The sequence below is a fragment of the Electrona antarctica genome (genome assembly GCF_951216825.1).
Source record: "Electrona antarctica genome assembly, contig: scaffold_102, whole genome shotgun sequence".
Taxonomy (NCBI): Eukaryota; Metazoa; Chordata; class Actinopteri; order Myctophiformes; family Myctophidae; genus Electrona; species Electrona antarctica.
This window is the reverse complement of record NW_027637800.1, coordinates 270,510-294,881: the sequence shown is the minus strand read 5'-3', so window position 1 is coordinate 294,881 and position 24,372 is coordinate 270,510. Positions and strand designations below refer to the sequence as shown.

The window sequence follows — 24,372 nt, the reverse complement described above, 5'->3', positions numbered from 1 at the left end:
TCCAATGAGACACTGAACCCCACACTGCCTCCAATGAGACACTGAACCCCACACTGCCTCCAATGAGACACTGAACCCCACACTGCCTCCAATGAGACACTGAACCCCACACTGCCTCCAATGAGACACTGAACCCCACACTGCCTCCAATGAGACACTGAACCCCACACTGCCTCCAATGAGACACTGAACCCCACACTGCCTCCAATGAGACACTGAACCCCACACTGCCTCCAATGAGACACTGAACCCCACACTGCCTCCAATGAGACACTGAACCCCACCCTGCCTCCAATGAGACACTGAACCCCACCCTGCCTCCAATGAGACACTGAACCCCACCCTGCCTCCAATGAGACACTGAACCCCACCCTGCCTCCAATGAGACACTGAACCCCACCCTGCCTCCAATGAGACACTGAACACCACCCTGCCTCCAATGAGACACTGAACACCACACTGCCTCCAATGAGACACTGAACCCCACCCTGCCTCCAATGAGACACTGAACCCCACCCTGCCTCCAATGAGACACTGAACCCCACCCTGCCTCCAATGAGACACTGAACCCCACCCTGCCTCCAATGAGACACTGAACCCCACCCTGCCTCCAATGAGACACTGAACCCCACCCTGCCTCCAATGAGACACTGAACCCCACACTGCCTCCAATGAGACACTGAACCCCACACTGCCTCCAATGAGACACTGAACCCCACACTGCCTCCAATGAGACACTGAACCCCACCCTGTCTCCAATGAGACACTGAACCCCACACTGCCTCCAATGAGACACTGAACCCCACACTGCCTCCAATGAGACACTGAACCACACACTGCCTCCAATGAGACACTGAACCCCACACTGCCTCCAATGAGACACTGAACCCTACATTGCCTCCAATGAGTCGGTCGGTGTGAGCTCGCCACCATTGGTGTGTGAATGTGTGAAGTGAGGACGCTGGTGTCGGCTGTTCGCCGCTTCACCTCCCATGTATGAATGAATGAACCTTCACCTCCCAATGTATGAATGAATGAACCTTCACCTCCCAACGTATGAATGAATGAACCTTCACCTCCCAACGTATGAATTAATGAACCTTCACCTCCCAATGTATGAATGAATGAACCTTCGCCTCCCAATGTATGAATGAATGAACCATTGTAAAGCCCTTTGAGCACTTGGAAAGGCGCTATAAAAATGCCATTAATTATAGGTTTGCACGGTTAATCGCTAGCATATCGGTATTGGCCATATCGGCGTCGGAACAGTCTCAAAATAATACAGAAAATCTACGTTTAATTTGTCAATGTGTTAATGAGTATGTACTTTGTGTTCCCGTGTGTGTGTGTGCGCGTGCGTGTGTGTGTGTGTTCCAGGGCCGCGAGGGCGAGATCCGCCACCTGTTCCGTGGCTTTGCGTTCCTTCACTGTAAGAAGCTGGTGGAGAACGGAGGCATGTTCGTCTGTAAGACCAGACACCTGGTTCTGGCTGGAGGCTCCAAGGTACACCTTATATTATATACACCTGGTTCTGGCTGGAGGCTCCAAGGTAAGACCAGACACCTGGTTCTGGCTGGAGGCTCCAAGGTACGCCTTATATTATACACCTGGTTCTGGCTGGAGGCTCCAAGGTAAGACCAGACACCTGGTTCTGGCTGGAGGCTCCAAGGTACGCCTTATATTATACACCTGGTTCTGGCTGGAGGCTCCAAGGTACACCTTATATTATATACACCTGGTTCTGGCTGGAGGCTCCAAGGTACACCTTATATTATATACACCTGGTTCTGGCTGGAGGCTCCAAGGTAAGACCAGACTCCTGGTTCTGGCTGGGGGCTCCAAGGTACACCTTATATTATATACACCTGGTTCTGGCTGGAGGCTCCAAGGTACACCTTATATTATATACACCTGGTTCTGGCTGGAGGCTCCAAGGTAAGACCAGACTCCTGGTTCTGGCTGGGGGCTCCAAGGTACGCCTTATATTATATACACCTGGTTCTGGCTGGAGGCTCCAAGGTACGCCTTATATTATAGACCAGACACCTGGTTCTGGCTGGAGGCTCCAAGGTAAGCCTTATTGAGTGGTGTAAACCACTCCTACGACTGGCTTTGTTAGTTTACGTGTCTGTCTGTCTGTCTGTCTGTGCTCAAAAAATGAGCATGGTTGCTACGTTCACCCAGTTCACACGGGTGTGATTTCATTATGTCAGACCACAGCTGATCAGTCTATATAAGATCTTACACCACTCAGTTCACACAGGTGTGATTTTATTATATACACCTGGTTCTGGCTGGAGGCTCCAAGGTACGCCTTATATTATATACCTGGTTCTGGCTGGAGGCTCCAAGGTACGCCTTATATTATATACACCTGGTTCTGGCTGGAGGCTCCAAGGTACGCCTTATATTATATACACCTGGTTCTGGCTGGAGGCTCCAAGGTACGCCTTATATTATACACCTGGTTCTGGCTGGAGGCTCCAAGGTACGCCTTATATTATAGACCAGACACCTGGTTCTGGCTGGAGGCTCCAAGGTACGCCTTATATTATATACCTGGTTCTGGCTGGAGGCTCCAAGGTAAGACCAGACACCTGGTTCTGGCTGGAGGCTCCAAGGTACGCCTTATATTATAGACCAGACACCTGGTTCTGGCTGGAGGCTCCAAGGTAAGACCAGACACCTGGTTCTGGCTGGAGGCTCCAAGGTACGCCTTATATTATATACTTTATGGTATAATACTTATTATATACTTATAATACTTTAGAATACTTTATGCTCAGATCGGTGAACCAATTTTTCTCCAGAGCATTGCTCCAGGCTACCCGCCCCTCTAGACCAGAAAGCACGCTGGCTGGGCCAGGCTACCCGCCCCTCTAGACCAGAAAGCACGCTGGCTGGGCCAGGCTACCCGCCCCTCTAGACCAGAAAGCACGCTGGCTGGGCCAGGCTACCCGCCCCTCTAGACCAGAAAGCACGCTGGCTGGGCCAGGCTACCCGCCCCTCTAGACCAGAAAGCACGCTGGCTGGGCCAGGCTACCACCCGCCCCTCTAGACCAGAAAGCACGCTGGCTGGGCCAGGCTACCCGCCCCTCTAGACCAGAAAACACGCTGGCTGGGCCAGGCTACCCGCCCCTCTAGACCAGAAAGCATGCTGGCTGGGCCAGGCTACCCGCCCCTCTAGACCAGACTAATATAGTTTAACATGTTGTTTAACATGTGTTACATCAGTGTTAACGACAGTGTTGCATCCATCTTGTTAACGACATTGTTGCATCCATCTTGTTAACGATATCGTTGTGTCCATCTTGTTAACGATATCGTTGCGTCCATCTTGTTAACGATATCGTTGCGTCCATCTTGTTAACGATATCGTTGTGTCCATCTTGTTAACGACATCGTTGCGTCCATCTTGTTAATGACATCGTTGCGTCCATCTTGTTAACGACATCGTTGTGTCCATCTTAACGACATCGTTGCGTCCATCTTGCAGCCTCGAGACGTGACCAACTTCACCGTGGGAGGCTTCGCTCCCATGAGTCCTCGCATCAGCAGCCCAATGCACCATGGGGGAGGAGGTGAGGGCACACACACACACACACACACACACACACACACACACACACACACACACACACACACACACACACAGCAGCCCAATGCACCATGGGGGAGGAGGTGAGGGCACACACACACACACACACACACACACACACAGCAGCCCAATGCACCATGGGGGAGGAGGTGAGGGCACACACACACACACACACACACACACACACAGCAGCCCAATGCACCATGGGGGAGGAGGTGAGGGCACACACACACACACACACACACACAGCAGCCCAATGCACCATGGGGGAGGAGGTGAGGGCACACACACACACACACACACACACACACACAGCAGCCCAATGCACCATGGGGGAGGAGGTGAGGGCACACACACACACACACACTAGGGTTGGGTGACGATACGAATCTATCGTCAATCGCGAATGTACGAGTCCAATCGCCGAATATTTTTATTAGGCGATTTTTCGGGGCGATTATTTTCTTTTGCAAAATATTAGCCCAATTAACCTGTAAAGTGTGAGCAACATGTGAATCAATTTGGGCCAGCAAAGTAGTAACAGCGGCCGGGTGGAAAACCCCTCCTCCCGTTATAATGCTCCCAGTCCCCGCACCGCAGCATCGGGGAACACTCTGGCAGCCAGAGTAAAGGCTGGGAGGGACCGAGCCGAGGGAGGCTACTGTACTGTAGCCTACATGTTGTTTATGCTCCGGAGTCCAGACCCATGCAGTTTAATAATATACAGTCACAACAGAATGCACACTGCTGTCTCGTGTCTCATCACAATCCCAATGCGCCACCCGTGAAGTCGGGGGAAAATAAAAAACAGGCTGCTAGTGTTAGTGTAGGCTCGGGGATCGTTAGCTTAGCGCTTAGCTTAGCGTGTAGCTACTGATTCAACCCACTGATTGAACTTCATCTCCGCCTGTAATCTAGGTTATTTTTTTATTGACAACGTGAACGAACCCCGACACCAGCGCTGCAAAAATAGACAGATCTACAAGCTCTCAACGCGTAGCGAACGGCGCTGCAAAAACAGGCAGGACGCGATGCCTTGAGAGCTTGCGGATCAGCAGCAGCGCTCCGAGCCTCCGACGGTGCGGGGAGGCAAGAGTTCTCCGGGGAGGAGGAGAAGTTACCAGGGCAGGCTACATGTTGATGCGGCTAACAACACTGTCACCAGCCAGTGGTTGTGATGTTAGCTTGGCTTGCAGCTGCTTGCCCGTTCCAACTTCACTTCATCTCCACCTGTAACTTATTTTTTATTTTGTTACCCTGGCTGCGCAGCTGCGCACTGCGCTGCAAAAATAGACGGATCTACAAGCTCTCAACGCGTAGCGAACGGCGCTGCAAAAACAGGCAGGACGCGGCGCCTTGAGAGCTTGTAGATCTGGCTTTTTTGCGACCTGTAGTGAGCTGTTCTCACTTTACTTTTATGACACGAATATATCGTCCATCGGCGATTTTTGGACAGACGATGGGCGATTGAAAAAGATTGGCATATCGCCCAACCTTAACACACACACACACACACACACACAGCAGCCCAATGCACCATGGGGGAGGAGGTGAGGGCACACACACACACACACACACACACACACACACACACACACAGCAGCCCAATGCACCATGGGGGAGGAGGTGAGAAACAGAGATCTCTGCCCTATCAAATATCATGGTAAATGGTAAATGGTGCATTTATATAGCGCCTTTATCCAAGGCGCTTTACAGAGATTGTGCATTACATTCACCCATTCACACACACATTCATACACCGATGGCAGCGGAAACCATGCAAGGCACAAACTAGCACACCGGGAGCAATTTGGGGTTCAGTGTCTTGCTCAAGGACACTTCGACAGTAACTCTGGGGGAGCCCTGGTTCGAACTGGCAACCTCACGGTTACCATCCAGCCACTCTACCCCTGAGCCACCGCCGCCGATGTCACCTGCTGACGTCATGGATGACATCACTGTCCTCACCTTGGTGTTTCCTGTTCCTTGGTTTGGTGTTCTTCCAGGTCAGCAGCAAAGGGGCGGGGCCGGAGGCGGAGGAGGAATGGGGCGGGGCCGCGGCAGGAGAGACAACGACCTGATTGGCCAGACCGTCCGTATCTCACAGGGACCGTACAAAGGTGAGCCCTGATTGGCCAGAATGTACAAAGACATTGCTACATAAGGTGGTCCCTTATTGGCCAACATGTGATTGGTTAGCCGATTAGCTCGTTTATGATGTACATTTTCCCTTCAATGGTGTTTAATGTGAATGAGTGCATAGCCACTATAATGTAATGTTGTGCCTACATTTCCCAGAGTGCATAGCCACTATAATGTAATGTTGTGCCTACATTTCCCAGAGTGCATAGCCACTATAATGTAATGTTGTGCCTACATTTCCCAGAGTGCATAGCCACTATAATGTAATGCTGTGCCTACATTTCCCAGGGTACATTGGTGTGGTGAAGGACGCCACGGAGTCCACAGCCAGGGTGGAGCTTCACTCCACCTGCCAGACCATCTCCGTGGACCGGCAGCGACTCACCACCATGTACGTAAAGGGTTAAACCTACTGACCACCATGTAGGCTTAAACGTACTGCTGACCCCTTTGTGGTGTTTTAAAGCATCATGTTATACTGTAGCTGTTGGAAAATAGCAGATCTACAAGCTCGTAGCACGGCACCGAGTGCTGTGCTACGAGCTTGTAGATCAACAACACAGCCTTGACGTTAAGCTGTGTGTGTGTGTTCAACAACACAGCCATGACGTTAAGCTGTGTGTGTGTGTGTGTGTGTTCAACAACACAGCCATGACGTTAAGCTGTGTGTTCAACAACACAGCCATGACGTTAAGCTGTGTGTGTGTTAAACAACACAGCCATGACGTTAAGCTGTGTGTGTGTTAAACAACACAGCCATGACGTTAAGCTGTGTGTGTGTTCAACAACACAGCCATGACGTTAAGATGTGTGTGTGTTCAACAACACAGCCATGACGTTAAGCTGTATGTGTTCAACAACACAGCCATGACGTTAAGCTGTGTGTGTGTTCAACAACACAGCCATGACGTTAAGCTGTATGTGTTCAACAACACAGCCATGACGTTAAGCTGTGTGTGTGTTCAACAACACAGCCATGACGTTAAGCTGTGTGTGTTTAACAACACAGCCATGACGTTAAGCTGTGTGTGTGTTCAACAACACAGCCATGACGTTAAGCTGTGTGTGTTCAACAACACAGCCATGACGTTAAGCTGTGTGTGTGTTCAACAACACAGCCATGACGTTAAGCTGTGTGTGTGTGTGTTCAACAACACAGCCATGACGTTAAGCTGTGTGTGTGTTCAACAACACAGCCATGACGTTAAGCTGTGTGTGTGTGTGTTCAACAACACAGCCATGACGTTAAGCTGTGTGTGTGTTCAACAACACAGCCATGACGTTAAGCTGTGTGTGTGTGTGTGTGTGTGTGTGTGTGTGTGTGTGTGTGTGTGTGTGTGTGTTCAACAACACAGCCATGCCGTTAAGCTGTGTGTTCAACAACACAGCCATGACGTTAAGCTGTGTGTGTGTGTGTGTGTGTGTTCAACAACACAGCCATGCCGTTAAGCTGTGTGTGTTCAACAACACAGACATGACGTTAAGCTGTGTGTGTGTTCAACACAGCCTTGACGTTAAGCTGTGTGTGTGTGTTCAACAACACAGCCTTGACGTTAAGCTGTGTGTGTTCAACAACACAGACATGACGTTAAGCTGTGTGTGTGTTCAACAACACAGCCTTGACGTTAAGCTGTGTGTGTTCAACAACACAGACATGACGTTAAGCTGTGTGTGTGTTCAACACAGCCTTGACGTTAAGCTGTGTGTGTGTGTTCAACAACACAGCCATGACGTTAAGCTGTGTGTGTGTGTTCAACAACACAGCCATGACGTTAAGCTGTGTGTGTGTGTTCAACAACACAGCCTTGACGTTAAGCTGTGTGTGTGTGTTCAACAACACAGCCTTGACGTTAAGCTGTGTGTGTGTGTTCAACAACACAGCCATGACGTTAAGCTGTGTGTGTGTGTGTTCAACAACACAGCCTTGACGTTAAGCTGTGTGTGTGTTCAACAACACAGCCATGACGTTAAGCTGTATGTGTTCAACAACACAGCCTTGACGTTAAGCTGTGTGTGTGTGTGTGTGTGTGTGTGTGTGTGTGTGTGTGTGTGTGTGTGTGTGTGTGTGTGTGTGTGTGTGTGTGTGTGTGTGTGTGTGTGTGTGTGTGTGTGTGTGTGTGTGTGTGTGTGTGTGTGTGTGTGTGTGTGTGTGTGTGTGTGTGTGTGTGTTCAACAACACAGCCATGACGTTAAGCTGTGTGTGTGTGTTCAACAACACAGCCATGACGTTAAGCTGTGTGTGTGTTCAACAACACAGCCATGACGTTAAGCTGTGTGTGCTCAACAACACAGCCTTGACGTTAAGCTGTGTGTGTGTGTGTGTGTTCAACAACACAGCCATGACGTTAAGCTGTGTGTGTGTGTTCAACAACACAGCCATGACGTTAAGCTGTGTGTGTGTTCAACAACACAGCCATGACGTTAAGCTGTGTGTGCTCAACAACACAGCCACACAAAATAACTGACAGCTCTGCGGTGCCGAAAGCTTGACCTTCATAGCAACGGTTGCTAAACGATTTGGATCGACCTGATTGGACAATTGCTTTATGGGGCGGGCTTTAGACTAGAAGGGCTAATACGTTCATGGTCTTCATTCGCTAAACGTGTGTGTGTGTGTGTGTGTGTGTGTGTGTGTGTGTGTGTGTGTGTGTGTGTGTGTGTGTGTGTGTGTGTGTGTGTGTGTGTGTGTGTGTGTGTGTGTGTGTGTGTGTGTGTGTGTGTCTGTGTCTGTGTCTGTGTCTGTGTGTGTGTGTGTGTGTGTGTGTCTCTCCAGGGGAGCTAAGAGGCACAGTGGCATGACGTCGACTCACGGACGCACCCCGATGTACGGCTCCCAGACGCCCATGTATGGAACAGGCTCCAGAACGCCCATGTACGGATCCCAGACCCCCATACACGAAGGTAAGACCCGTGTGTGTGCCTTTGTAGATCCACTATTAATAAAGGGTAAACGTGTTCATGGGCTCGACGCGGTCGCCTAAACCCCTTGATCTCTTTGACCTTTTGACCCCAAAGCAGGAAGTCGTACGCCTCACTACGGCTCGCAGACGCCCATCCATGACGGGAGCCGAACGCCTGGGCAGAGTGGAGCCTGGGACCCCAACAACCCCAACACCCCCTCTAGGTACACACACACACACACACAGCCTGGGACCCCAACAACCCCAACACCCCCTCTAGGTACACACACACACACACACACACACACACACACACACACACACACAGCCTGGGACCCCAACAACCCCAACACCCCCTCTAGGTACACACACACACACACACACACACACACACACACACACAGCCTGGGACCCCAATAACCCCAACACCCCCTCTAGGTACACACACACACACACACACACACACAGCCTGGGACCCCAATAACCCCAACACCCCCTCTAGGTACACACACACACACACAGCCTGGGACCCCAATAACCCCAACACCCCCTCTAGGTACACACACACACACACACACAGCCTGGGACCCCAACAACCCCAACACCCCCTCTAGGTACACACACACACACACACACACACACACACACAGCCTGGGACCCCAACAACCCCAACACCCCCTCTAGGTACACACACACACACACACACAGCCTGGGACCCCAATAACCCCAACACCCCCTCTAGGTACACACACACACACACACACACAGCCTGGGACCCCAACAACCCCAACACCCCCTCTAGGTACACACACACACACACACACACACACACACACAGCCTGGGACCCCAATAACCCCAACACCCCATCTAGGTACACACACACACACACACACAGCCTGGGACCCCAACACCCCCTCTAGGTACACACACACACACACACACACACAGCCTGGGTCCCCAATAACCCCAACACCCCCTCTAGGTACACACACAGACACACACGCACACACACAGAAACACACACACACACACAGCCTGGGACCCCAACACCCCCTCTAGGTGTACATAAACACACACACAGCCTGGGACCCCAACACCCCCTCTAGGTACACACACACACACACAGCCTGGGTCCCCAATAACCCCAACACCCCCTCTAGGTACACACACAGACACACACGCACACACACAGAAACACACACACACACACAGCCTGGGACCCCAACACCCCCTCTAGGTGTACATAAACACACACACAGCCTGGGACCCCAACACCCCCTCTAGGTGTACATAAACACACACACAGCCTGGGACCCCAACACCCCCTCTAGGTACACACACACACACAGCCTGGGACCCCAACACCCCCTCTAGGTGTACATAAACACACACACAGCCTAGGACCCCAACACCCCCTCTAGGTGTACATAAACACACACACAGCCTGGGACCCCAACACCCCCTCTAGGTACACACACACACACAGCCTGGGACCCCAACACCCCCTCTAGGTACACACACACACACAGCCTGGGACCCCAACACCCCCTCTAGGTGTACATAAACACACACACAGCCTAGGACCCCAACACCCCCTCTAGGTACACACACACACACAGCCTAGGACCCCAACACCCCCTCTAGGTGTACATAAACACACACACAGCCTGGGACCCCAACACCCCCTCTAGGTACACACACACACACAGCCTGGGACCCCAACACCCCCTCTAGGTGTACATAAACACACACACAGCCTGGGACCCCAACACCCCCTCTAGGTACACACACACACACAGCCTAGGACCCCAACACCCCCTCTAGGTGTACATAAACACACACACAGCCTGGGACCCCAACACCCCCTCTAGGTACACACACACACACAGCCTGGGACCCCAACACCCCCTCTAGGTGTACATAAACACACACACAGCCTGGGACCCCAACACCCCCTCTAGGTACACACACACACACAGCCTAGGACCCCAACACCCCCTCTAGGTACACACACACACACAGCCTGGGACCCCAACACCCCCTCTAGGTGTACATAAACACACACACAGCCTGGGACCCCAACACCCCCTCTAGGTACACACACACACACAGCCTGGGACCCCAACACCCCCTCTAGGTGTACATAAACACACACACAGCCTAGGACCCCAACACCCCCTCTAGGTACACACACACACACAGCCTGGGACCCCAACACCCCCTCTAGGTACACACACACACACAGCCTGGGACCCCAACACCCCCTCTAGGTACACACACACACACAGCCTGGGACCCCAACACCCCCTCTAGGTGTACATAAACACACACACAGCCTGGGACCCCAACACCCCCTCTAGGTGTACATAAACACACACACAGCCTGGGACCCCAACACCCCCTCTAGGTACACACACACACACAGCCTAGGACCCCAACACCCCCTCTAGGTGTACATAAACACACACACAGCCTAGGACCCCAACACCCCCTCTAGGTACACACACACACACAGCCTGGGACCCCAACACCCCCTCTAGGTGTACATAAACACACACACAGCCTAGGACCCCAACACCCCCTCTAGGTACACACACACACACACAGCCTAGGACCCCAACACCCCCTCTAGGTGTACATAAACACACACACACACACACACACACACACACACACACACACACAGCCTAGGACCCCAACACCCCCTCTAGGTGTACATAAACACACACACAGCCTGGGACCCCAACACCCCCTCTAGGTACACACACACACACAGCCTAGGACCCCAACACCCCCTCTAGGTGTACATAAACACACACACAGCCTGGGACCCCAACACCCCCTCTAGGTGTACATAAACACACACACAGCCTAGGACCCCAACACCCCCTCTAGGTGTACATAAACACACACACACACACACACAGCCTGGGACCCCAACACCCCCTCTAGGTGTACATAAACACACACACACACACACACACACACACACACACACACACAGCCTAGGACCCCAACACCCCCTCTAGGTGTACATAAACACACACACAGCCTGGGACCCCAACACCCCCTCTAGGTACACACACACACACACACACACACACACACACACACACACAGCCTAGGACCCCAACACCCCCTCTAGGTGTACATAAACACACACACAGCCTGTGGCCAATGAGGTCGCTCCACCCAACTGCAGTGGCCAATGAGGTCGCTCCAACCAACTGCAGTGGCCAATGAGGTCGCTCCAACCAACTGCAGTGGCCAATGAGGTCGCTCCACCCAACTGCAGCGGCCAATGAGGTCGCTCCAACCAACTGCAGTGGCCAATGAGGTCGCTCCACCCAACTGCAGAGGCCAATGAGGTCGCTCCACCCAACTGCAGAGGCCAATGACTCGTCTATATATTTTTTAATATCTATGATTCCAGGAACGATGAGGAGTACGACTTCGGCTACGATGACGAGCCGTCCCCGTCGCCCCAGGCCTACAGCGGGACCCCCAACCCACAGACCCCCGGCTACCCCGAGGTCCCCTCGCCACAGGTTAACCCCCAGTACCAGCCGCAGACCCCCGGCACCCCCGCCATGTGAGTACTGACCGCACGCACGCACACACATACACACACACACGCACACATACACACGCACACACACACCACCAGAATTATTATTATTGGCGGGCCTTGATGCCGTCGTAATGACTTTTTACGCTTGCTGAAAATAGCAGATCTACAAGCTCACAACGCGTCGCACTGCGACACGTTGTGAGCTTGTAGATCTGCTATTTTCCAGCATGCAACCAAGTGTAAAATGACTTCTACTGGATCTCTTGTCCACTAGTCCCTTCCTAACATTTTAGTCTAGTTTTCATTTGTTGACGAAATTGTCAGTGTTTTTTAGTTTTAGTCATCATAGCTTAGTTTTCATTTAGTTTTCGTCAGTGGAAAAGGGCAGACGAACATTCTTCATCTTAGTTTTAGTCGACTGAATCCACACTGCCCTCAACAGCGCCTCTCTGTGGTGTGTTGCCACCAAAATGTGGAACACCCTACCAACGGTCATTAAGACACGTGAATCCCTTGACTCCTTCAAAACCTCTCTGGGCACCTACGGACGGCTGCGATTCCTTCAAAACCTCTCTGGGCACCTACGGACGGCTGCGATTCCTTCAAAACCTCTCTGGGCACCTACGGACGGCTGCGATTCCTTCAAAACCTCTCTGGGCACCTACGGACGGCTGCAATTCCAAACTGGCCCCCATAAAATATGAATCCCCCCTTTCCCCCTCACTGTATATGTTTGTTTTCCCTTTTTACCTCCTTTATGATTAATTCCTGTTCTGTTCTTTGGCTTTATAGAAGTGTCTATTTGTACGTCTCTAAATGTTTTGATGAATTGAACAAGGCGGACCCTCTTGTAAAAGTGTGATGCTTTATGGTGTCGTCCACTCACAGTTAACAGTTTGCAGAATTACACTCAATACAAAAACTGTTAACACCCCATTCGCCCAGGACGAAGTTCACCGTCCTTTCTATTAGTAACACCCAACGCCCCGGACGAAGTTCACCGTCCTTTCTATTAGTAACACCCAACGCCCAGGACGAAGTTCACCGTCCTTTCTATTAGTAACACCCAACGCCCCGGACGAAGTTCACCGTCCTTTCTATTAGTAACACCCAACGCCCAGGACGAAGTTCACCGTCCTTTCTATTAGTAACACCCAACGCCCAGGACGAAGTTCACCGTCCTTTATATTAGTAACACCCAACGCCCCGGACGAAGTTCACCGTCCTTTCTATTAGTAACACCCAACGCCCAGGACGAAGTTCACCGTCCTTTCTATTAGTAACACCCAACGCCCAGGACGAAGTTCACCGTCCTTTCTATTAGTAACACCCAACGCCCCGGACGAAGTTCACCGTCCTTTCTATTAGTAACACCCAACGCCCAGGACGAAGTTCACCGTCCTTTCTATTAGTAACACCCAACGCCCCGGACGAAGTTTTATCCAAAATACAAAGTTTATTGATTGATATGAAAACCAATCGCATCGCTCCACAGCCTGTTGCGCAATCCTCGATGTTGCGCAACAGGCGCAACCCCCCGGTTTAGCCGACGAGAACGAAAATCTTAAAACGTTAACTCTTGATCTAAATCATCCCGTCCAAGTGTCAGGCGGCCCACCGCGGTCCCGTCGCTAGTCGCGGTAGAATTAATCATGCCTCCCGTTGTTGTCGATCGCCTCTAGAGTGTTTTGGCTACATTTAGCTGCTCCATATAACGTATAACATCCGGTCCGTCGGTAAAAGCCGCTGCTATAAATCGCTGGGCTCTGATTTAATGGATTAAATAACCCCGGGCAGTCGGAGTCTTAATAAATACTTACTGAATGTCCAACGCTGCCCCCCTGTGGTGTGTTCCAGGTACAACACGGAGCAGTACTCCCCCTACGCTGCCCCCTCCCCTCAGGGCTCCTACCAGCCCAGTCCCAGTCCTCAGAGCTACCACCAGGTGGCGCCCTCACCCGTGGGGTACCAGAACACACACTCGCCTGCCAGCTACCACCCTACGCCTTCTCCCATGGCCTATCAGGTAAGAGCTACCACCCTATTGGCCTGTCAGGTAAGAGGTACCACCCTATTGGCCTGTCAGGTAAGAGCTACCACCCTATTGGCCTGTCAGGTAACGGCTACCATCCTACTGGCCTATCACATAACAGCTACCACCCTACGCCTTCTCCCATGGCCTATCGGGTAAGAGCTACCACAGATGTAGGCACGATCTGTGCCTCATTTTCACGATATTTCAAAAATAGCAGACCTAGTAGATCGAGTGGTGCGCTACGAGCTTGTAGATCTGCTATTTTTCAGTAGCTAAAGTATAACATAATGCTTAGTTAAAACACCAACGGGTTCCCGTACAGAATGTGTTAAAGGTATTTTTCCCCTGTGTGTCTGTCGGGTCCAGGCCAGCCCCAGCCCCAGCCCGGTGGGCTACAGCCCCATGACCCCTGGAGCGCCCTCTCCTGGTGGCTACAACCCTCACACGCCGGGCTCCAACATCGAGCAAGGCAGCAGCGACTGGGTTACAACCGACATCCTCGTCAAGGTCAAAGACTCCTTCAATGACCTGGTGGGCCAGACCGGGGTCATCCGCTCTGTCACGGTGAGACGCAGTGCACGCACACACACACACACACACACACACGCACCACCTAGGATCTTGATTCAGGGACATTATCCCTTACATAAAGGAGGTGAATTATCTCCCTACAACGACCACCTAGCCAGACATTATCCCTCACATAAAGGAGGTGAATTATCTCCCTACAACGACCACCTAGCCAGACATTATCCCTTACATAAAGGAGGTGAATTATCTCCCTACAACGACCACCTAGCCAGACATTATCCCTCACATAAAGGAGGTGAATTATCTCCCTACAACGACCACCTAGCTAGACATTATCCCTTACATAAAGGAGGTGAATTATCTCCCTACAACGACCACCTAGCCAGACATTATCCCTCACATAAAGGAGGTGAATTATCTCCCTACAACGACCACCTAGCCAGACATTATCCCTTACATAAAGGAGGTGAATTATCTCCCTATAACGACCACCTAGCCAGACATTATCCCTTACATAAAGGAGGTGAATTATCTCCTACAACGACCACCTAGCCAGACATTATCCCTTACATAAAGGAGGTGAATTATCTCCTACAACGACCACCTAGCCAGACATTATCCCTTACATAAAGGAGGTGAATTATCTCCCTACAACGACCACCTAGCCAGACATTATCCCTCACATAAAGGAGGTGAATTATCTCCTACAACGACCACCTAGCCAGACATTATCCCTCACATAAAGGAGGTGAATTATCTCCCTACAACGACCACCTAGCTAGACATTATCCCTCACATAAAGGAGGTGAATTATCTCCCTACAACGACCACCTAGCCAGACATTATCCCTTACATAAAGGAGGTGAATTATCTCCTACAACGACCACCTAGCCAGACATTATCCCTTACATAAAGGAGGTGAATTATTTCCCTACAACGACCACCTAGCCAGACATTATCCCTCACATAAAGGAGGTGAATTATCTCCCTACAACGACCACCTAGCCAGACATTATCCCTTACATAACTCCAGTTCTAGACCACGTAGGATCTTGATTCTGGCTAATCATTTTCAAGGATGAGGAATACAAGGATGAGGAATACACTGGTACTATTTAGATTTGACCTGTGACCATTGCAGCCATTTTTCAAAATGGCCACCAACCTGCTGTTATTTTACCAATAACTCCACTTCTAGACAATTTAGAATCTTTATTCTGGTGACTAATCATACATTTAGAATAATTAAACCATGATGTTCTCCCCCCCCCCCCCCCCCCCTCAGGGAGGGATGTGTTCAGTGTTTATGCAGGAATCAGAGAAGGTTGTCAGTCTGAGCAGCGAACACCTGGAGCCCATCACCCCCACTAAGAACAACAAGGTACACACACACACACACACACCTGGAGCCCATCACCCGCACTAAGAACAACAACACACACACACTAGGGCATTCACTAAAAAATCGATTTATCGATTTCATTAACACAAGTCCATTCAGATTAGGAGGAGTCGAAAGTTGAAAAAAAAGAAGAAAAAAAAAAAAGTTTATCCCATATCATATTTTTTGCTCTGTGTGCGTGCGTACAGAATTCAAACTGTAGCATTGATTATTGTCACGGACAGAAGTCAATCCTTGGTTTCTGTTGTGTTTGAACAATAATAGCAATTCAAAACAGAACCTCCAGTCGCTGTCATAAGAACGGGAGGTGCGCTCATGAACACGGCAGCAGAGCCTATTTGTGCACGGCTGCACGCACACCTGCAGCCCATCAAGAATAATTTATGCTTCGTCCCGTGATGGTGTCGCGCACGCAGACCTCTACGCTCACAAGTCACAACAGTCGCATCTGCGATGCGATGTGAGCTTGTATATCAGCTGTTCTCTGTGCGCAACACTGTTGGGAATTGATTACATGAAACAGTCACCCGTGGGCCCAGTCCCAATGTTTGTAAACAAATAATTGGTCTATTAGTTTGCATTGCATTCAGAAGTTCAGAACGCGCCCTTAATTAAAAACCAACTGCAGCTGTGTATGTGGCTCTCAGCGCGCGGTGTCCCACTATTGACTGGCTGAATTTGAAGTTTGAACTGTGCTGCGTCAGAGAAGTAACAGATAGAAGCGCGCAAACTTTATCCCCAAACGATATCCCCCTCACCTCCATGCTGGAAATAAAACGTCTGGCTTTCCGAGGCTACATCCGTGCTGACGCAATGACTCCTGTTTCTGGTTTAGCTTTACGCGCAGGGCACTGCCACTAGTGTTAATGTTATATTTTGTATTGTGTACTTCTCGGGCCGCTGTGCTGCGCTGTGCTGCTGCGCTGCTGCTGCTGCGCTGTGTGCCAATGATGCCCCCTCTCCTGTTGTGTTCTCTTTTCTGGTCTGTGTACCAGTGTGCGACGCACACACTGTTTAGTATTTACTATTATAGATTTATGTTTTGATAATCAGCGCTTTGCCATATAGATGATACATACACTGTGCCATATTGGAGAGGCCACTGTGTGCGCAGTGCTTTGTTTGACGGGCTCCGTATTGCGCGCACCTCCACCCGCCCCTGTTGAGCGCGCGCACCTCCACCCCCCCCCCCCCCCTCCACCCCCCCCCCCCCGTCATACAAAACGATAAATCGACTCAACTTCGACTTTACTGTCTGACAAGTCGACTTGGAAAAATCTCAAGTCGTTAATGCGCTAACACACACACACACACACACACACACACACACACACACACACACACACACACACACACACACACACACACACACACACACACACACACACACACACACACACACACACACACACACACACACACACACACACACACACACACGCACATAACATAAAATAAAGTATATACAGTTGGAGGTACAGCATCGTGTAAACATAAAGTATATACAGTTGGAGGTACAGCATCGTGTAAACATAAAATAAAGTATATACAGTTGGAGGTACAGCATCGTGTAAACATAAAATAAAGTATATACAGTTGGAGGTACAGCATCGTGTAAACATAAAATAAAGTATATACAGTTGGAGGTACAGCATCGTGTAAACATAAAATAAAGTATATACAGTTGGAGGTACAGCATCGTGTAAACATAAAATAAAGTATATACAGTTGGAGGTACAGCATCGTGTAAACATAAAATAAAGTATATACAGTTGGAGGTACAGCATCGTGTAAACATAAAGTATATACAGTTGGAGGTACAGCATCGTGTAAACATAAAGTATATACAGTTGGAGGTACAGCATCGTGTAAACATAAAGTATATACAGTTGGAGGTACAGCATCGTGTAAACATAAAATAAAGTATATACAGTTGGAGGTACAGCATCGTGTAAACATAAAATAAAGTATATACAGTTGGAGGTACAGCATCGTGTAAACATAAAATAAAGTATATACAGTTGGAGGTACAGCATCGTGTAAACATAAAATAAAGTATATACAGTTGGAGGTACAGCATCGTGTAAACATAAAATAAAGTATATACAGTTGGAGGTACAGCATCGTGTAAACATAAAATAAAGTATATACAGTTGGAGGTACAGCATCGTGTAAACATAAAATAAAGTATATACAGTTGGAGGTACAGCATCGTGTAAACATAAAATAAAGTATATACAGTTGGAGGTACAGCATCGTGTAAACATAAAATAAAGTATATACAGTTGGAGGTACAGCATTGTGTAAACATAAAATAAAGTATATACAGTTGGAGGTACAGCATCGTGTAAACATAAAGTATATACAGTTGGAGGTACAGCATCGTGTAAACATAAAGTATATACAGTTGGAGGTACAGCATCGTGTAAACATAAAGTATATACAGTTGGAGGTACAGCATCGTGTAAACATAAAGTATATACAGTTGGAGGTACAGCATCGTGTAAACATAAAGTATATACAGTTGGAGGTACAGCATCGTGTAAACATAAAATAAAGTATATACAGTTGGAGGTACAGCATCGTGTAAACATAAAGTATATACAGTTGGAGGTACAGCATCGTGTAAACATAAAGTATATACAGTTGGAGGTACAGCATCGTGTAAACATAAAGTATATACAGTTGGAGGTACAGCATCGTGTAAACATAAAGTATATACAGTTGGAGGTACAGCATCGTGTAAACATAAAGTATATACAGTTGGAGGTACAGCATCGTGTAAACATAAAGTATATACAGTTGGAGGTACAGCATCGTGTAAACATAAAGTATATACAGTTGGAGGTACAGCATCGTGTAAACATAAAGTATATACAGTTGGAGGTACAGCATCGTGTAAACATAAAGTATATACAGTTGGAGGTACAGCATCGTGTAAACATAAAATAAAGTATATACAGTTGGAGGTACAGCATCGTGTAAACATAAAATAAAGTATATACAGTTGGAGGTACAGCATCGTGTAAACATAAAATAAAGTATATACAGTTGGAGGTACAGCATCGTGTAAACATAAAATAAAGTATATACAGTTGGAGGTACAGCATCGTGTAAACATAAAATAAAGTATATACAGTTGGAGGTACAGCATCGTGTAAACATAAAGTATATACAGTTGGAGGTACAGCATCGTGTAAACATAACATAAAGTATATACAGTTAGAGGTACAGCATCGTGTAAACATAAAGTATATACAGTTGGAGGTACAGCATTGTGTAAACATAAAGTATATACAGTTGGAGGTACAGTATTGCATCAACAGAGATATGTCACATTGCATCGTTATGTACATGTTATAACAGGGCATGAAGCTTTTTTTAAAACAAATAGCAGCAATTCTTTGCAGTCACTTTGAGAGAAGCATTTTTGTCAGGACTATAAGTGACCAGATTTGACTGAGAGCCATCGCGCAAATTCCAGCTTTTCACCAGAGGAGAAAACTTTTTTTCTTTTTTTTTCAAAATGAGTTAATAGCACAGAAAGACTCTTCACATACTAAAGCATGTCTGAAATAAGTGTTGGACATGTAAATATGAAATAAATGCTTAAACATGTAGCTATAGGTGTAATGTTAGAGACCACAGAAGACATGTAAATATGAAATAAATGCTTAAACGTGTAGTTAGGTGTAATGTTAGAGTCCACAGAAGACATGTAAATATGAAATAAATGCTTAAACGTTTAGCTAGGTGTAATGTTAGAGACCACAGAAGTGAACCTTTTCAAGCCTGTTTTCTCAACTCGCTGTTTCTCTGCAAGACATTACTCTATAAGCCATATCTCCAAAACTGGTGGGTCAAACTGAACAACCAATATGTCAATTTGAAGCTGTGATTCCCTGCTTTCACATGACATGAAAAAACGAAAATTAAAAAAACATCCAATGGCAGTCCCTCAGTCAAATTTAGTCACATTTAAATAGTATTCAGGAAACTCAGATTTAAGATCTGTTTAAAGGTCTCAGCTCTGTTTACATGTGAGATAGTAGTTCTTAGGGTGGTTGTATTCCATTGTTTACATACAGTAGTAGGTCTACTGGGTACAGATAGTAGTCCTTAGGGTGGTTGTATTCCATTGTTTACATACAGTAGTAGGTCTACTGGGTACAGATAGTAGTCCTTAGGGTGGTTGTATTCCATTGTTTACATACAGTAGTAGGTCTACTGGGTACAGATAGTAGTCCTTAGGGTGGTTGTATTCCATTCTTTACATACAGTAGTAGGTCTACTGGGTACAGATAGTAGTTCTTAGGGTGGTTGTATTCCATTGTTTACATACAGTAGTAGGTATACTTGGTACAGATAGTAGTTCTTAGGGTGGTTGTATTCCATTGTTTACATACAGTAGTAGGTCTACTGGGTACAGATAGTAGTCCTTAGGGTGGTTGTATTCCATTGTTTACATACAGTAGTAGGTCTACTGGGTACAGATAGTAGTCCTTAGGGTGGTTGTATTCCATTGTTTACATGTGGTCTACTGGGTACAGATAGTAGTCCTTAGGGTGGTTGTATTCCATTGTTTACATACAGTAGTAGGTCTACTGGGTACAGATAGTAGTTCTTAGGGTGGTTGTATTCCATTGTTTACATACAGTAGTAGGTCTACTGGGTACAGATAGTAGTCCTTAGGGTGGTTGTATTCCATTGTTTACATGTGGTCTACTGGGTACAGATAGTAGTCCTTAGGGTGGTTGTATTCCATTGTTTACATACAGTAGTAGGTCTACTGGGTACAGATAGTAGTCCTTAGGGTGGTTGTATTCCATTGTTTACATACAGTAGTAGGTCTACTGGGTACAGATAGTAGTCCTTAGGGTGGTTGTATTCCATTGTTTACATACAGTAGTAGGTCTACTGGGTACAGATAGTAGTCCTTAGGGTGGTTGTATTCCATTGTTTACATACAGTAGTAGGTCTACTGGGTACAGATAGTAGTCCTTAGGGTGGTTGTATTCCATTGTTTACATACAGTAGTAGGTCTACTTGGTACAGATAGTAGTCCTTAGGGTGGTTGTATTCCATTGTTTACATACAGTAGTAGGTCTACTGGGTACAGATAGTAGTTCTTAGGGTGGTTGTATTCCATTGTTTACATACAGTAGTAGGTCTACTGGGTACAGATAGTAGTCCTTAGGGTGGTTGTATTCCATTGTTTACATACAGTAGTAGGTCTACTGGGTACAGATAGTAGTCCTTAGGGTGGTTGTATTCCATTGTTTACATACAGTAGTAGGTCTACTGGGTACAGATAGTAGTCCTTAGGGTGGTTGTATTCCATTGTTTACATACAGTAGTAGGTCTACTGGGTACAGATAGTAGTCCTTAGGGTGGTTGTATTCCATTGTTTACATACAGTAGTAGGTCTACTGGGTACAGATAGTAGTCCTTAGGGTGGTTGTATTCCATTGTTTACATACAGTAGTAGGTCTACTGGGTACAGATAGTAGTCCTTAGGGTGGTTGTATTCCATTGTTTACATACAGTAGTAGGTCTACTGGGTACAGATAGTAGTCCTTAGGGTGGTTGTATTCCATTGTTTACATACAGTAGTAGGTCTACTGAGTACAGATAGTAGTCCTTAGGGTGGTTGTATTCCATTGTTTACATACAGTAGTAGGTCTACTGGGTACAGATAGTAGTCCTTAGGGTGGTTGTATTCCATTGTTTACATACAGTAGTAGGTCTACTGGGTACAGATAGTAGTCCTTAGGGTGGTTGTATTCCATTGTTTACATACAGCAGTAGGTCTACTGGGTACAGATAGTAGTCCTTAGGGTGGTTGTATTCTATTGTTTACATACAGTAGTAGGTCTACTGGGTACAGATAGTAGTTCTTAGGGTGGTTGTATTCCATTGTTTACATACAGTAGTAGGTCTACTGGGTACAGATAGTAGTCCTTAGGGTGGTTGTATTCTATTGTTTACATACAGTAGTAGGTCTACTGGGTACAGATAGTAGTTCTTAGGGTGGTTGTATTCCATTGTTTACATACAGTAGTAGGTCTACTGGGTACAGATAGTAGTCCTTAGGGTGGTTGTATTCCATTGTTTACATACAGTAGTAGGTCTACTGAGTACAGATAGTAGTCCTTAGGGTGGTTGTATTCCATTGTTTACATACAGTAGTAGGTCTACTGGGTACAGATAGTAGTCCTTAGGGTGGTTGTATTCCATTGTTTACATACAGTAGTAGGTCTACTGGGTACAGATAGTAGTCCTTAGGGTGGTTGTATTCCATTGTTTACATACAGTAGTAGGTCTACTGGGTACAGATAGTAGTCCTTAGGGTGGTTGTATTCCATTGTTTACATGTGGTCTACTGGGTACAGATAGTAGTCCTTAGGGTGGTTGTATTCCATTGTTTACATGTGGTCTACTGGGTACAGATAGTAGTCCTTAGGGTGGTTGTATTCCATTGTTTACATACAGTAGTAGGTCTACTGGGTACAGATAGTAGTCCTTAGGGTGGTTGTATTCCATTGTTTACATGTGGTCTACTGGGTACAGATAGTAGTCCTTAGGGTGGTTGTATTCCATTGTTTACATACAGTAGTAGGTCTACTGGGTACAGATAGTAGTCCTTAGGGTGGTTGTATTCCATTGTTTACATACAGTAGTAGGTCTACTGGGTACAGATAGTAGTCCTTAGGGTGGTTGTATTCCATTGTTTACATACAGTAGTAGGTCTACTGGGTACAGATAGTAGTCCTTAGGGTGGTTGTATTCCATTGTTTACATACAGTAGTAGGTCTACTGGGTACAGATAGTAGTCCTTAGGGTGGTTGTATTCCATTGTTTACATACAGTAGTAGGTCTACTGGGTACAGATAGTAGTCCTTAGGGTGGTTGTATTCCATTGTTTACATACAGTAGTAGGTCTACTGGGTACAGATAGTAGTCCTTAGGGTGGTTGTATTCCATTGTTTACATACAGTAGTAGGTCTACTGGGTACAGATAGTAGTCCTTAGGGTGGTTGTATTCCATTGTTTACATACAGTAGTAGGTCTACTGGGTACAGATAGTAGTCCTTAGGGTGGTTGTATTCCATTGTTTACATACAGTAGTAGGTCTACTGGGTACAGATAGTAGTCCTTAGGGTGGTTGTATTCCATTGTTTACATACAGTAGTAGGTCTACTGGGTACAGATAGTAGTCCTTAGGGTGGTTGTATTCCATTGTTTACATACAGTAGTAGGTCTACTGGGTACAGATAGTAGTCCTTAGGGTGGTTGTATTCCATTGTTTACATACAGTAGTAGGTCTACTGGGTACAGATAGTAGTTCTTAGGGTGGTTGTATTCCATTGTTTACATGTGGTCTACTGGGTACAGATAGTAGTCCTTAGGGTGGTTGTATTCCATTGTTTACATACAGTAGTAGGTCTACTGGGTACAGATAGTAGTCCTTAGGGTGGTTGTATTCCATTGTTTACATGTGGTCTACTGGGTACAGATAGTAGTCCTTAGGGTGGTTGTATTCCATTGTTTACATACAGTAGTAGGTCTACTGGGTACAGATAGTAGTCCTTAGGGTGGTTGTATTCCATTGTTTACATACAGTAGTAGGTCTACTGGGTACAGATAGTAGTCCTTAGGGTGGTTGTATTCCATTGTTTACATACAGTAGTAGGTCTACTGGGTACAGATAGTAGTCCTTAGGGTGGTTGTATTCCATTGTTTACATACAGTAGTAGGTCTACTGGGTACAGATAGTAGTCCTTAGGGTGGTTGTATTCCATTGTTTACATACAGTAGTAGGTCTACTGGGTACAGATAGTAGTCCTTAGGGTGGTTGTATTCCATTGTTTACATACAGTAGTAGGTCTACTGGGTACAGATAGTAGTCCTTAGGGTGGTTGTATTCCATTGTTTACATACAGTAGTAGGTCTACTGGGTACAGATAGTAGTCCTTAGGGTGGTTGTATTCCATTGTTTACATACAGTAGTAGGTCTACTGGGTACAGATAGTAGTCCTTAGGGTGGTTGTATTCCATTGTTTACATACAGTAGTAGGTCTACTGGGTACAGATAGTAGTCCTTAGGGTGGTTGTATTCCATTGTTTACATACAGTAGTAGGTCTACTGGGTACAGATAGTAGTCCTTAGGGTGGTTGTATTCCATTGT

General features: G+C 47.3%; 1 protein-coding gene across 1 annotated transcript in view; it reads left to right on the top strand.

The window, feature by feature from the left end:
• supt5h (SPT5 homolog, DSIF elongation factor subunit) overlaps positions 1 to 24,372 on the top strand; it is a 102,892-nt gene that overhangs the window by 75,110 nt on the left and 3,410 nt on the right. The window contains exons 18-27 of the mRNA XM_079531537.1: positions 1,381 to 1,506; positions 3,500 to 3,584; positions 5,608 to 5,721; positions 6,032 to 6,134; positions 8,517 to 8,644; positions 8,762 to 8,867; positions 12,078 to 12,236; positions 14,073 to 14,241; positions 14,617 to 14,814; positions 16,067 to 16,162. Of these exons, the coding sequence (XP_079387663.1) occupies positions 1,381 to 1,506; positions 3,500 to 3,584; positions 5,608 to 5,721; positions 6,032 to 6,134; positions 8,517 to 8,644; positions 8,762 to 8,867; positions 12,078 to 12,236; positions 14,073 to 14,241; positions 14,617 to 14,814; positions 16,067 to 16,162 (1,284 nt within the window). The remainder of the gene's footprint in view (positions 1 to 1,380; positions 1,507 to 3,499; positions 3,585 to 5,607; positions 5,722 to 6,031; positions 6,135 to 8,516; positions 8,645 to 8,761; positions 8,868 to 12,077; positions 12,237 to 14,072; positions 14,242 to 14,616; positions 14,815 to 16,066; positions 16,163 to 24,372) is intronic.